General features: G+C 42.5%; 1 protein-coding gene across 9 annotated transcripts in view; it reads left to right on the top strand.

Moving 5' to 3' along the window:
• Window positions 1–13,639, top strand: part of Bcas3 (BCAS3 microtubule associated cell migration factor) — a 474,306-nt gene that overhangs the window by 86,241 nt on the left and 374,426 nt on the right. For all 9 annotated transcript variants that reach the window (XM_041664855.1, XM_041664856.1, XM_041664853.1 and 6 more), the window contains exon 8: window positions 8,185–8,292. In XM_041664855.1, coding sequence (XP_041520789.1) covers window positions 8,185–8,292 — 108 coding nt within the window. The remainder of the gene's footprint in view (window positions 1–8,184; window positions 8,293–13,639) is intronic.

Genomic DNA, 13,639 nt, shown 5'->3' with positions numbered 1-13,639 from the left:
TACTCAGGTAATATTATATCCTTCTTAGGTCTGTGATGGAGTTCAGAACTAATTATATTTGTAAAGTTTTTCTTAGTTATGATTAAAGGTAAATTAGGTATAAAACTTTAGACTCACAAACATAAGATAGATAATAAAATATTTTGTCAAATATAAATGAACTGGATATTGTAAATGTAATTCTTCCTTAATATATAACCATAGTTTGTTAAAGTTAAAAACTTTCCTTTTTAATTATACAAAAAGGAGGAAATGCTTTGGAGTAATCCTCTTTCACACTGTGAAGATTTGTCAGTTGGACTTGTTTAATTAAAAAGTTGATTGGCCCGTACCCAGGCAGGAAATATAGGCAGGACAGCCAGACTAGTAGACATCTGGAAAGTGGAAGGGCAGAGTCAGAGATGTCAGCATATGCAGAGGGAGCAGGATGTTAGAAAATGATGTAACAAGCCATGCATCATTGGGTAGAACTTAGAAGAAATGTAGGTTAATTTAAGTAGTCAGAGCTAGTTAATAATTAGCCAAAGCTATCAGCTGAGCATTTACAATTAATTTTAAGTCTCAGAGTGGTTATTCAAGAGTAGTTGTGGCACAGGAAAACTCTGCCTACAGGTGTCCTGGTATTAAGGTCACTTAACATTGATTTATGGTGGGTTACCAAGAGCAATGGCAGCAGCCCATTGTTCTCCTGCTTGGGGAGGTCCATGACAGGTCTTGTGATTTCCATTTTATAACCCTTGTTTTATGGGAGCAATATTGTTCACTCACACTGGCAGGGTTTCATTTCTCACTCTTAGCTCTCTGGTCCTTTTATATCACATATATTCTAACCTTTCTCATTCATTCATTCATTCACTCATTCATTCATTCATTCATTCATTATTCATTCATATATATTGCTCTTGGTCTCACTCAAACTCTTACAGATCTGTCTGCCTGACTCCCAAGTGCTGGAATTAAAGTTATGTGCTACCTACCATGTTCAGCCCTTTAAATTTTAAGGTTTCCATATGGCCTTTTATGAATCCTCCTGCTGCCTTCCATTTCCCCCATACTCCTGCGCCTTCTTTTCCTGTCTTCTTTTCACTGGTATATTAACGCTTTTCCTACTTTGCGACTTTTACCTCACATGTCCTACAGCTCTGTGTTTGGTCTGGCTGCATTTAGGTTGCGTGTGTCTTCATAGTATCGAACAACTTGCCATTATGTCCCCACGCCCAGTCTCTGCTGCTTTTATTAGTTCCGTGGCTTATTTGCTTTTTATTAATCTGTCGTGCATGCATATTGCCTGCTTTTCTTTGCTAAAATTGAAGTGAATTCATAAAACATAACATAGCCTGCTAAATTGTAGTTTGTTGGGAATGTTGCAGAACAGTTACCTGTTATCTGGTTCCAGCCCATTTTCCTCACACTGAAGGAAAACACACCAATCAGACTGTCACTCCCTGCTTCCTCCTCTCTCTAGCCACGGCAGTCAGAAATCTGTGTTTTATCTCTGTGAATTTACCAATTCCGGATATCTTAGACAAATGGATTTCTGTAAGATGAGACTTTTTGTGTCTCTGCATCTTTTACTTAGCATATGTTTTTGAGGTTCCTCCACATGGCAGAACATGTTAGTTCTTTATAGCAGAACAGTCTTTTCTTATGCGTATCCCACTGTTTATCTGTGTCGTGGGCAGCATATGTGTGCTTCCCCTTCCGGTTATTACATAATTCTGTTGTGAGCTGTCAAGTATCAGCTTCTGCACAGACATATGCTTTCAGTTCTCTGGGCGTATACCAGTGCTGGTCACAGGTAATACTCTGCCTGTATTCTTCCCCAAAGGCAGTACACCATTTCCTGTTCCCACCTGTTGGCAGCTGCTTAAAGGCTCATGTCATCTGAGGGATGTCAGTCCCTCTGGCAGGGAATGCGTGGTATAATGGTGCATCTGGGGTGTGAGGGGTGTCTGTGATGGGTCTGTGAGTCTTCACATGGTAGCTGACCACCAGGAAGCCGAGACCGCAGGCCAGAACCAGGGTGAGGAATACCCTTCAAAGGCAAACCTGCTCGTGACCTGATTCCAATGCAGGCCCCACAGCTTCCACACCACAGGGTTGTGGAGATGGCTTAGTATGTACACTGCTTGAGTTTGGACCCACAGCACCCCTGTAACAGCTGGGTGAAGTGTTGGGGTGAGATGCAGAGGCAGGCACACCCTTGGTCCTCACTGACCGTGTAGGCTGGTCAAATTGATGAGCTATAGGTTTGCTGAAAGGTCTTTTCCAAAAAAATAATGGGGAAGATGATTGAGGTAGACGGCCAACTTTGACCTTTGTTTTCCGCAGGCAAGTGTATACACATGCACACACGTATGTGATATATGTACATATCGCCACAAGTTAGAACCAGACATTCTTTACAGAATCATGTGGATGCCATTTGACACCACTCGTAGACCGTTTGTCATATTGAGAGTCTTATTTTTACTTTAATATTTTGCCCAGTCCAGTGAGAGTAACATTGTATCATTTTATTGTTTTGAAACAGGTTCTTTGGCTAGTTAATTTAAAATATTGACAATTAACACATAATTAATTGATATTAAATTATTTTCTGTATTTATTCATATATAGTTCATTTGAGGCAGGATCTCACTTAAGTCAAGCTGATCTGGAGCTCACCGTCTGGCCTAGGCTGACACAGAATCCAAGGAAATCCTCCCATCTTAACCTCACACTTTCTGGAACATGCTGGGCTTCTGGGCTACTTCCCAAGCCTTTGCAGAGGTCACCCTGTATTACAAATGCTGCTTTGTAATGATTAGTAACAGTGTCTCCGGGTTTTCTCTTTTATTGCTTTAGTTATTTTGTTTTATTGTGTTAAAATATACTTAAGATGATCATTTAATTGATAAATGTACAACACAGTGATATTAAATTTTTCGCAGTACCATGTATCCTTTGCTGCTATGTATATCCCAATTTTTATACCTTGTTTTTTTCCTTTGTGTCTTTTACAACATGAATCTCCATCCATTCATTTTCCATGCCTTTGTATCTGCCCTTGTATTCTCCCCCTCAAAAAAAGAAAAGAAAAGAAAGAAAGAAAGAAAATTTAAGGGAAAAAACCCAAAAAGGACAAAATCAGTCTTGTCATGGAAGCTGCAGTCTGACACAGTGAGTCGTGACGTAAACCCTTTTATCCAGATATCTTTACTTACAAGTGTTCATTACTAAGAGTCATTGGTCTGGTTTGAGGCCTTGGTTTTTGCCATACTATCCTGTTGTTGCCGTGTGGTGTGGAAATCCTGCCGCAGTTGCAGGTCTGGTCCATTCACATGCTTCTGCAGATCCTAGATGAGGTGGATGTTGGGGTGGGCAACTCATAACCCTGGTTCTTGGCCTGGGTAGTTGCAGGGTTGGTCAACCCACCTGCTCTGCCTTGTCCAGGGTCAGCTCTCCTGCACTGCCCTGGCTTGTTCATCCCTTGCTGTGATGAGAAAGGGGCAGGGCCGGTTTTCCTGCTTTCATGTCCGCAGGGTCCGTTCTCCCAGTTCTCCCATACATCCAGCTTTAGGACCAGCTCTATTGTGTTTCCCAGGCCTGGTGTGGGTGCCACTTCTGAATGCTGCCTTTGATGAGGGGCAGGAACAGCTCTCCCTGCTGCCTCATGTTCAAATGTTCAGTCTCTCAACTGTGGGCTCCTATAAAATAACAACAAAAGAATAATCCCTACTTTCTTCCTTCAAGAGGGAGGAACGTGAGTACAGTCACAATCTGAACAAAGCAAAACCATAATGGAAGAGTGTAAATCACTCTGTCTCATTCCATGGAAGTTACTTACGATCTAGACTCCTGCAGAAGGGCTGGGCCACGTCTCTGGATCCGCCCCCTGCAGCGCACAGCTTGCCTTCTAGTCTCAGGCATGATGCCCACTGGACTGGCTTCTCCAAAGCGCTCTGAGCTCTTGCTGAAACCCTGCTTTCCTTTCACCTGTTGCCTTTCCTGGGCCTTTGTTCAGGGACTCCAGTGCTCCCCCACAGTGCCATGCCTCAGCCGCTCAGTGTGCCGACTCCCACTGCAGTGATGCTGGCCTCTTTTCAGTCACCACTGATCTACACTCCACCCACCTGCATCCGTCATCCCAGTAAAGCATAGTTTGACTTTAGTGACTCTGGTCTCTTATTACTCACAGTTGCTTGCTCGGCCTGAGCTGACCAGAACCACAGATTCTGTGCGCTAATGATCCACTGGAGTCTTTGCTTGCCTCTGAAACTTCCCGTGCTAGGCCTCGATCATCTGCTCTCAACACACTCATTTTCTAAGCCCCTACAGAGCAGCCCTCTGAGCTATCAACATTCAATGACTTTTCTTGCCCCAAGTGCCAGAGACCTTCCACAGTCCTCCCCAAAACACATGGTCAGGTCTGTTATAGCAATGCCCCACAATCCTGGCATCAATTTCTGTCGTAGGTCACCACCATGATCAAAAGCAACCTCGGGAGGAAAGGGTTCATTTGGCTTACACTTCTCCATGGTACTCACTGAAGTAAGTAAGGAACTCAAGCAGGGCAGGAACCCAGAGACAGGAACTGTTATTGAAGCTATGGAGGAGTGCTGCTTGCCTCCTCATGCCTACTCAACCTGCTTTCTTCTGGAATGCAGGGCTACCAACCCAGAGTCACGCTACCCACAGTGGGCTGGGCCCTTCTTTGTCAATCATTAATTGAGAAAATGCTGTACAGGTTGCCTACAGCCCAGTCCCAAAGAGGCATTTTCTCAATTGGGGGTCCCGCCGTTCAGATGACTCTAGACTGTCAGGTTGACATAAAATTAGCCAGCACTGGAGGTTATAGTGGAAATGCCTAGTTAGTGAGTGTATGAAGGAAAGTCTAAGGGGAATGAGCTGTCAGGGTTTTGAAATTGGTTCTGGATTTGAGAATTAGGCCTGAGTTTATGATATTTAGTGTAATTTTTAACTATGGATTCATTTAAATGATAATGGTGGTTTCCTGGTCCTGCTTATCTTCTGTAGCCATTAAATTTCCACGTTCTCTCATCCAGGAATCCATGTTGTTTTGTGGTTTACAATTGCTTTTAAAGAGCTTTTTCATTAAAAGGAAAAAAAAAAAGCCTTGATCTTTAAATAGTTGTAATCAACGTTTCTCACTGAAGTGAGTTGACTATATAAATTCCATTCCTTTGGCTATTATAATACATGAAAATTAGGAATTTCCCTATAAAATATTAATAGCTTCCTTTGTGGATATGAGTCAGGTGTACAGCTAACAGATTTTTTAGATAAAAGTTCTCAACACACTTGCTTTGTAACTTATAAAATACCTCACTTATTTGAGTGCTAGGTCAGTTGAGCTGAATTACTCTATTGGAGACAGAAATTACGAACTTCATTTATTGTTTATTTTGATGCAGGTGTGTAAAAAGGACGCCGCTGCTTTGGCCTTATTTCGAGGTTTCTTACCCTCGTTTACTCAGTTTTTCTTTTTCCTATGTCAGTCTATTACTCGCAGTGAACTCCTTGGGTTTCAAAATTTCTAGTAGGATTTTTCTGTTTTAAAGAATCAGGTTCATCTTGATGTGAGGTCACAGCTCTGTTTCAGTGGCAAACACATAAGTAGGTATGCTAGTCTGTCTGAGCTTTGGAGAACCCAAAAACAACTGTCTGACTTTCTTACGGCATTGTGTTCTGTGCCACACAGTACAAAGTAAAGCTTTCTCTTTGCTGCTTGAGCAAAATCAAGACTGTCTTCGTGTGTTCTGCACAGATAGACAAGGCTTTTCAAAAGAGAGACTGCTGAGCATGCCCGGCAAGCTCTTGGTCACATTATGAATGTGCATCAGTGAAAACTCTGATTTTAAAGGATTACTGCTTTGGATTAATGGTTAGGTGTTTTCCTCAGTCTGTATATCTGTTAGTTCAGTTCGCACTGAAGCGAGTCTTCATGGCGTTTTCCTCCTCTGAGGATTTTGGAAAAGGAATTCTGTGTGTGTGTGGACCAGTGAAGTGGTTGGGATTCTGTCACCTAGTGCTGCCAGGAGCATGTCACTGGAAATGACACTGTTCCCCTTCTGTTGTGTTTCATTGGCTTCTAAATTGTCCTCTGATCAAGCCGTAGATCAGATCTATTTCCAGTGTAATATTTGCATTTCAAGACTTTAGAAAATTTTATCCCATCTTCAGTACGTGCAGAGCAACATTTCCCCGTGTCATGATAGGACAGCCTTTCACCAGCACTTGCTGTGCCCGGTCCACTCTGTACTCTCGTCCCTGGGTTGCAGTCTCCGGCCTTTGCTCGGCACTTTATTTTTACACAGAGAAGGGGCCACTACGTTGTGAGATCTTTACTTTTGTTTTTATTACATTAAAAGCTAGCATATTTGTTTTTAAATTTTAATTATATTTGTGTATTTATGTGTGCATAATTAGCATTTGGGTTTCTTGGGGCATAAGGTATATGTAGCTGGAAGTCAGAGACAACGTGAGAGGTGGGTTCCCCCCCCCCCCCGAGACAGGGTTTCTCTGTAGCTTTGGAGCCTGTCCTTTGGAACTAGCTCTTGTAGACCAGGCTGGTCTCAAACTCACAGAGATCCTCCTGCCTCTGCCTCCCGAGAGCTGGTATTAAAGGCGTGCGCCACCACGGCTGGGCGAGAGGTGGTTTTCTTTCACTTTCTGAATCCCAGGGATGGAGCTCAGGTGCCCTTTGCTTGCCGGGCCTGTGCTTCACCCTGAACGGTTGTGTTCGGGGTGGTGGATGCTGTAGAATGCTTGTGAAGGTCAGAGGACAGCTTGAGATGCAGGTATTTCCCAGTTTTTCCTGCTTCAGAACAGGCTGCAGACAATGTAGACAGAATAGCTGGCTGATACCTTTTCAGACTTTGGCACTTTTCCAGTTAATTTTAAAATACAGCAAAGACTATCAAAATTTAATTGCATTATACTTTTGATAACAATGAACTGGCCAGAAAACTATATGTTCTTGTGCACGAGGCGTCTTTTCATGTTTGAGATGGCTGGCCTGGAACTCCTTATACACGTGGGCTACACATATGCACTGACCTGACTTCTGCAGTTCAGGTTTCATTTATTATTATTATTTTTGTATTGTGAAATGAATCTTTGAAGACTTCTGTGTGTGTTTAATCTCATTTTTTTTCATTTTCCTTCATATACAAAGCTCTGGTGATAAATATATATATCCCTGTGTCTAGTGACCTTGATAATCCTTGTATCAACCACAATAGTCTCTAGTGCCCAGGGACATTATTTCCTCTTCACACTGTTGAGCTTTGTATACACACAACCAAGTTTCAAATAAAGGAAGCTTTCTTTCCCATAACTGTTTGCATTTATGCATAGACCCAACCTGCCTTGGAAAACTGAGGTTTTCACTTTCTGCTTAATATTACCATCACATTTCCAGTATTTGACATTTATATGCATTATCTACTAATTTTATCTGTTCATTTGGAAGTCACTTTAATTTTTTTTAAATATATTTATTTTTATTTTATCGGTGTTCTGCTTGTTGGTATGTCCTTGTGAGGGTGTTGGATTCTGGAGTTTCAGACAGTTGTGAGCTGCCATGTGGGTGCTGGGAAGTGAACTCAGGCCCTCTGAAAGGGCACTTGATGGTCTTGTCTGCTGAGCCATCTCTTCCCGCCCTCATTTCAATCCTTTAATCAGATTAAAGAAGTATTTCTTACAATGAACATGTTATTAATTTGTATACAAATTAACAATCTTCTCCATACTATTGATTCTAACCCATTCCCTGGCCTCGAACTCACAGAGATCTACCTGCCTCTGCCTCCTGTGTGCCGGGATTAAAGGAGTGTACCATCTGCCCGGGCCTGATCCTACATTTTAAAAAAATGATTAGCCTGGGATGGTAAATTTTGAATTTCTTTTTGTTTTGTTGTTGTTGTTGTTTGTTTTTTGTTTCTTTTTTCAAGACAGGGTTTGTCTCTGTAACTTTGGAGCTTGTCCTGGAACTCATTCTGTAGACCAGGCTGCCCTCCATTCAACTCACTGAGATCCCCCGTCTCTGCCTCCCAAGTGCTGGGATTAAAGGCAGGTGCCACCGCTGCCCGGCTTGAATGAATTTCTTAATGCCATGTGCTAAGAAAATTTTTGGTGTGCTGTCTTTTCTCCTTTCTTAAAGTAATGTTTGTCTTTTAGCACAACACCACCGTACTGCTGTGTGGACCTGTACTCGCTTCGTACCGGGGAAATGGTGAAGTCCATTCAGTTCAAAACGCCCATTTATGATCTCCATTGCAATAAGCGGTGAGTATTTTCATATATTTATGTTCTACCAATTTTGTGATTTCAAGTCATTGAAAAAAGTTTGAATTTCTTTCCAGTGCAACAGTTAAGATTTCACATTGAATATTTTCCAACCTCCTGACCTAACCTTGAGTTTTCAGTGTGGTAAGATATGAATGGAATTTGCATAACAAAATGGAGGATCACATGCAGTGTCTGTGTGAATACAGGAAGGTCAAGTATTGAAGCGGTGTTTGTCTCTTCGTATTCAGTGCTGAGCGTCAAACCTGGCTCGTTGCATGTGTTGCTTGGCAAGCATCTGACCATTAAAATTAAACCAGAGCCCCTGAGTGTTATTCTGGAATAATACTTGGTTGGAGGACTTTACTAGGCTGCTCCCACCCTCTAATTTTACTTTGTTTTGATGCAACAGAGTTGAAAACAGGGATTAATTAGATCCATTTTCCTTCTTGAGGGGAGAAATTTAAATGTAGATTAAGCTACATGAATTCTAATGATAATGACATTAACCACAGGCTCTTAGAGAAGAAAGAGTCTTGGGAATTTAGTCGGTGTATCACTTTGCTTTTATAGGAGAGAAATATGAATTTTTAGGATGAGAAAATATCTTGATGGATTCTTAGGTACAAGGTGTAAATCTTCTGCCTCCAAGAGCAAACGCATGAGGCAGGCAAGTGGCTCTATGAGCAGAAGCTTCTGCTGTGGGAGCGTCGGGACTCAATTCAAACCCCAGTCCCACGGGAAGTGTTGCCGGTGTCTGTGACCCCAGAACTCCTAAGGCGAGAGGGGAGGCAGAGCCAGAAGATCCCAGAAACTCGGGGCAGCTAGCCTGGCAAACATGGTGCCTCTAATGAGGTGGGATATGAGGAAGGACATCTGAGATTGTCCTCTGATCTCCAAACACATCCTCAACATGTCGTGACGTGTGCCTGCCAACCCACAGTCACACACACACACACACACACGCGCACGCGCACGCGCACACACACACACTAAATTTAAAAGGGCAGTGCATGAGACATGAGAAATTATTCTTTTGTATGAGAGAGGCCCTAAATTCAATTCTCAGCACTGAAAACAAAAGGACTCTACACTAGTGGGTATATTCAAATTCAAGAACCAAACCCTGCAAGTTGTAAGAAGCAGAGGAAATTACTTGGTGAACCAGAGCCCATATACCGCATCCACACACTTCATAGAAGACTGTCTGTGCAGTGTCTGCATCATTGATAATATGGTTTACCCAGAGTGCTGCCCGTCCTGTCCCAAATAGACTCAGTAAAGAGCAACATCGGCACATCCCAAATAGAGACGCCCACATTACACTTCCTGTGTATTATAAACTCACAGAAATCCATATAATGCGGCCTTTTTTTGGTTTACTTTTCTGAGCTTAAGTTAGAGAGGAAATCAAAATATTGAATATCATTTAAAAATTAAAACCAAAATGTGTAGTCAAGAAAAGTCATAGAAAATCTCCTGGTCACAGCCGGCCGTATCTGAACCCGCCTTTCTTCAGAAAGCACACAGGGCTCTAATAGCAGTGCCCATATCGCCATGGCTGTAGCACATAAGGATTCAGTAGCGAGTCCTCTAACTGCACGTGGCAAATTTGAGGTCGGCAACAAGTGATCAGGAGCTCTTCTAATAAGTGGTTGGCGGTTATATGGCAGGGAATGGAAGTGGTGCTGAGACTTGATCGGTATAGGGTAGATTGCAGTAACCTGGGTTCAGAGTTTACCCGGAGAGGACGCACATAGGTTATGGAATGAAAGAATCAGCAGAGGCTGGGGTCCGTGTAGGAACAGATGTTCGTGCAGCAAAGCCACACGTTTCTGTGTGGCAGCAGTGACTCAGAGGATCTACTGCACCCCTCAGGTCGTTCTGGGCTGGTTCCACTGAGGGCTCTTGACCTGTTGAGGGTGGGCTAGATACCTCAGCTGTCAGACTTGCTGAAGAGTGTTGCTGTACACAGGGGTTCATTCAGGAGCTCTGTGAGTGTCCTGCCATCTCCCCCTGATTTTGCTGATGCGACCCCAGTCTGATGCTCTTAAGGGACGGGAGAGGAAGTGTAGACACTGTTTTTCTGTAATTGGATAATTTAAACAAAGCCACTATCAGCGAGGAAGGGAGCAAAGACCACACGTGCCTATCCTGTTAAGTTAATATAGGTGAAGCTAAACCACCTATAGTACAGTTGTCAAAGGCACTGAAGAGTTAACCTTCTTGATAATGAAAGATAGATAATTGGAAGCACCAAGCACACCTTCATGGCTGCACTAAGGAAAGTCTCTGTGGACAAGCAAAGTCTCTAATATCTGTTAGTAAAAATATGCAGTTTGCTGGACAGGGGGGCGCATCCATGTAATCCAGAACTTGAGAGATGGAGGCAGGAGGATTAGGAGTCCAAGGACTTCCTCAGCTAAGTAACCTGCTTGAGGCTTCTCTGTGATACACGACCCAGTCGCATAAAACAAAAAGGGGGCAAGAAATTATGCTGTTTGAAAAAGAAATATCCGAAAGGTTACTGAAGCCCCGATATAAGGGGAAGAATATCAGAAATTTAGATTTATCTTACCAATTTCATTAAGAGCATGTTTTCAGGGATGTCCCTAACAGGGTAAAAACTGAAGCCCTTGATTGAAGGGATCTACAGGAACGGCATGTTGTAGGGGCCGGGACAGCGGTGGGCTCTGTACTGGAGCAGTGCGTTTCTCTGCATCCCGGGACAGCGGTGGGCTCTGTACTGGAGCAGTGCGTCTCTTTGCATCCCACTGTTGCTGTGTAATTTCACTTTTGATTCTTTTTTATTTTTTATTTTTTTTTATTTTTTGAGATGAGGTTTCACTTTCGCCGAACTCCAGGCTTTTGCTCCCTCGCTTGGCTTCCTCCTCTGGAGAGTGAACTGGTTTCCTCTTTCATTGTACCTGCACTTATACATCTTGGGAGATTCCTTGGATTCCATAAACTCCCGTCGTCTTCACCATTACCCTTAGTACTCGTTTTTGGTTCTTGGAATCAAACACATGGCCACCAGATGCCAAGTCCTTAGGGTCCAGGCCAAACCTCAAGTTACCCCTGAGCTCAATGTGTAGACCAGGCAAGGCTTGAATACCCTATTCTCCTATGTCTGCCTCCTGATTACCTGGCTCGTGTTCCTAGCTGCCTCCCACATCTTTTCATCCAGATTGTATATCTTCTTCTTCACCTGAGATTCTGAACGCAGGAGCTCCTCTTTGTCCTGCATCGAACACTCTGCTGCCTCTTCTAGTTAGTTCCCACGGTGCTGTGACCGAGTCAGTCTTCAGAAATCGTCTGCCACATGTTTGCTTCACACACCTTTTCTTTCTTTTCATTGCTTATAGACTTGATTATTTTCACAGTACCCGCTTGCCCTCGGTTCTAACCCGTTGTCTTTTATCTCTACTGTTTCAGTGTCTGCATTCCCCCAGGTAGACCTACTTTTATCATAGTGCCAGCTTTCTTTTCTAAATTCTCCAGTGACTTCTGCCTGTGACCAAAGGCAGACAAGTGTCACATTCTTACGTGCTCCCTCTTCACCTGACCTCATCTCCTAAGAGTTTCCTTCCTTGCCATGTGAATGGTTTCTTGGAGAGCTGAAACTTCTCTTACCCTGAGCTGTTTTCCTTTTCTATCATCATTCTTGCCATTTTTATTTTTAGCTGTAGATTTTCTTTTATTTTTTCTGTTGGTAGAATGCGTGAATAAGTTGGTGTTTCTTTTGTGTTTTTAGCCAGGGTCTTACTGTGGAGTACAGGCCCTGTTCAGACTCCCCTGACACCCTGACTGTTGGGATTACAAGCTTCCCTTCCACTGCTTCTGTTTCTCACATGTACATGCGTGTGTGTGTGTTCAGGTGCCCGTGAACATATGCACCCAAGGATGCCTACAGTTGGTGTTGGGAATCATCCACCAGCATCTTTGCACACTGTTAGTTGAGGCAGGGTCAAGCCTAGAGCCCCGACCTGGCTAGTCTCAGTAGCAAGCTCCCTCTAGTGATCTTGTCGTCCCCCCCAAAGCTGGAACTACAGAAGGGCTTTGATGTTCCTGTGAGTTCTGGGGATCCAAACTCAGGCCCTTGTGCTCTGCAGCAAGGTCTCTAAATGCCAAGCTAAAAGCCTCCCATCCCCGCCTACTTTTTATTTATTTTTTAAATGTCAGTGCCCATTTGCTTATTTTGAGTTTCTGTTATTGGTGATGTTTATATTTTCTTACGCTGTGGCTATTTTATGCTATTTTTTGTGACTAGTATTCTGTTAGTGTTTTTCTTTTCGTTACTATCTGTGTTCTGTGTATTCTATTTTCATTTTTCAGCTTTTATTAAGGTACTTTTAAAAGAATTCTTATAATTATTTCTGTTTATATTATGTATAATTTAACTTGATCATATTGTAGTTTCACTCTTGATTTTATAGTTTTTATTTAAAATATTATGAATGCCCATTGTACAGCTCAACAGCAGTGTATCTGATAGATTGGGCAGGCTTTGCACTGTATCCAGCACAGAAATGATTTTCTAAAGTGAATTTCAGAGAGGGAAGTGAACACTCAGGTCCTGAACACCCTTTAGCACACAGAATTCAGAACTCTTTATTTGGTTCTGGTAATTATGTAATTGTGTCTCTCTGTTTGTCTTCGTGTATATTTTGTTGCTGATTTTCTTCATATAGAATGTTACTATATTTATGGTTTGTTATTGTCTCAAGCTATTGATCCTCCTGTCTCAGTCTTCTGAGTGGCTGGGATCACAGGCATGCTTCTCCATACCTGGGGAAGCGTCTACAGACTCAACAACAGGCTGTATTTCCTTTTTGTGTGCTTCGTTATTTGATTTTTTAAAATGGTGGATATTATGTGTAAGGGAGCAGTAGAGATGCTGGTACTTTCTGTGCTGGGAGTGTGAGGAATTGAAGGATGGGAGACGATTTGGGTCATCCTTTAATGCTAGGATACAAATTAAATTTGCTGTTGAGTGTGAAGTGCTGTGTCCTTGTGGGGAGACTGTCTCTGGCTCTAATGTGCAGAGTGCACACAAAGCAGTCAACACATCACTTACTTAGTAACAGAAGAAAGTGTATCCAAGGATGGGTGTTCTCAACAGACAGACTGAATAATAATAGCAATAGCATAATAGAAGTAGTAATAGTATTTAGAATTCTTCTGCTTCAGCAAATGAGAGTTTTCTGAAGCATTTTAAGACTCATTTGCTGTGGGATGTGTTTTACATAATAAATCTTACTCTTTTCCCCACCAGTTTTTTTTTAGCATGAGTTAGTTAGATTTACCTGTTAAAATTTCAAAAAAATTACGTGAATTATGTAGTAAT

This window comes from Microtus oregoni, unplaced genomic scaffold (assembly GCF_018167655.1).
Source record: "Microtus oregoni isolate MIOR12 unplaced genomic scaffold, Mior012 000015F_ref0000493, whole genome shotgun sequence".
NCBI lineage: Eukaryota > Metazoa > Chordata > Mammalia > Rodentia > Cricetidae > Microtus > Microtus oregoni.
Note: the sequence above shows the minus strand (reverse complement) of the source record. Positions and strands in the feature narration are given on the sequence as shown.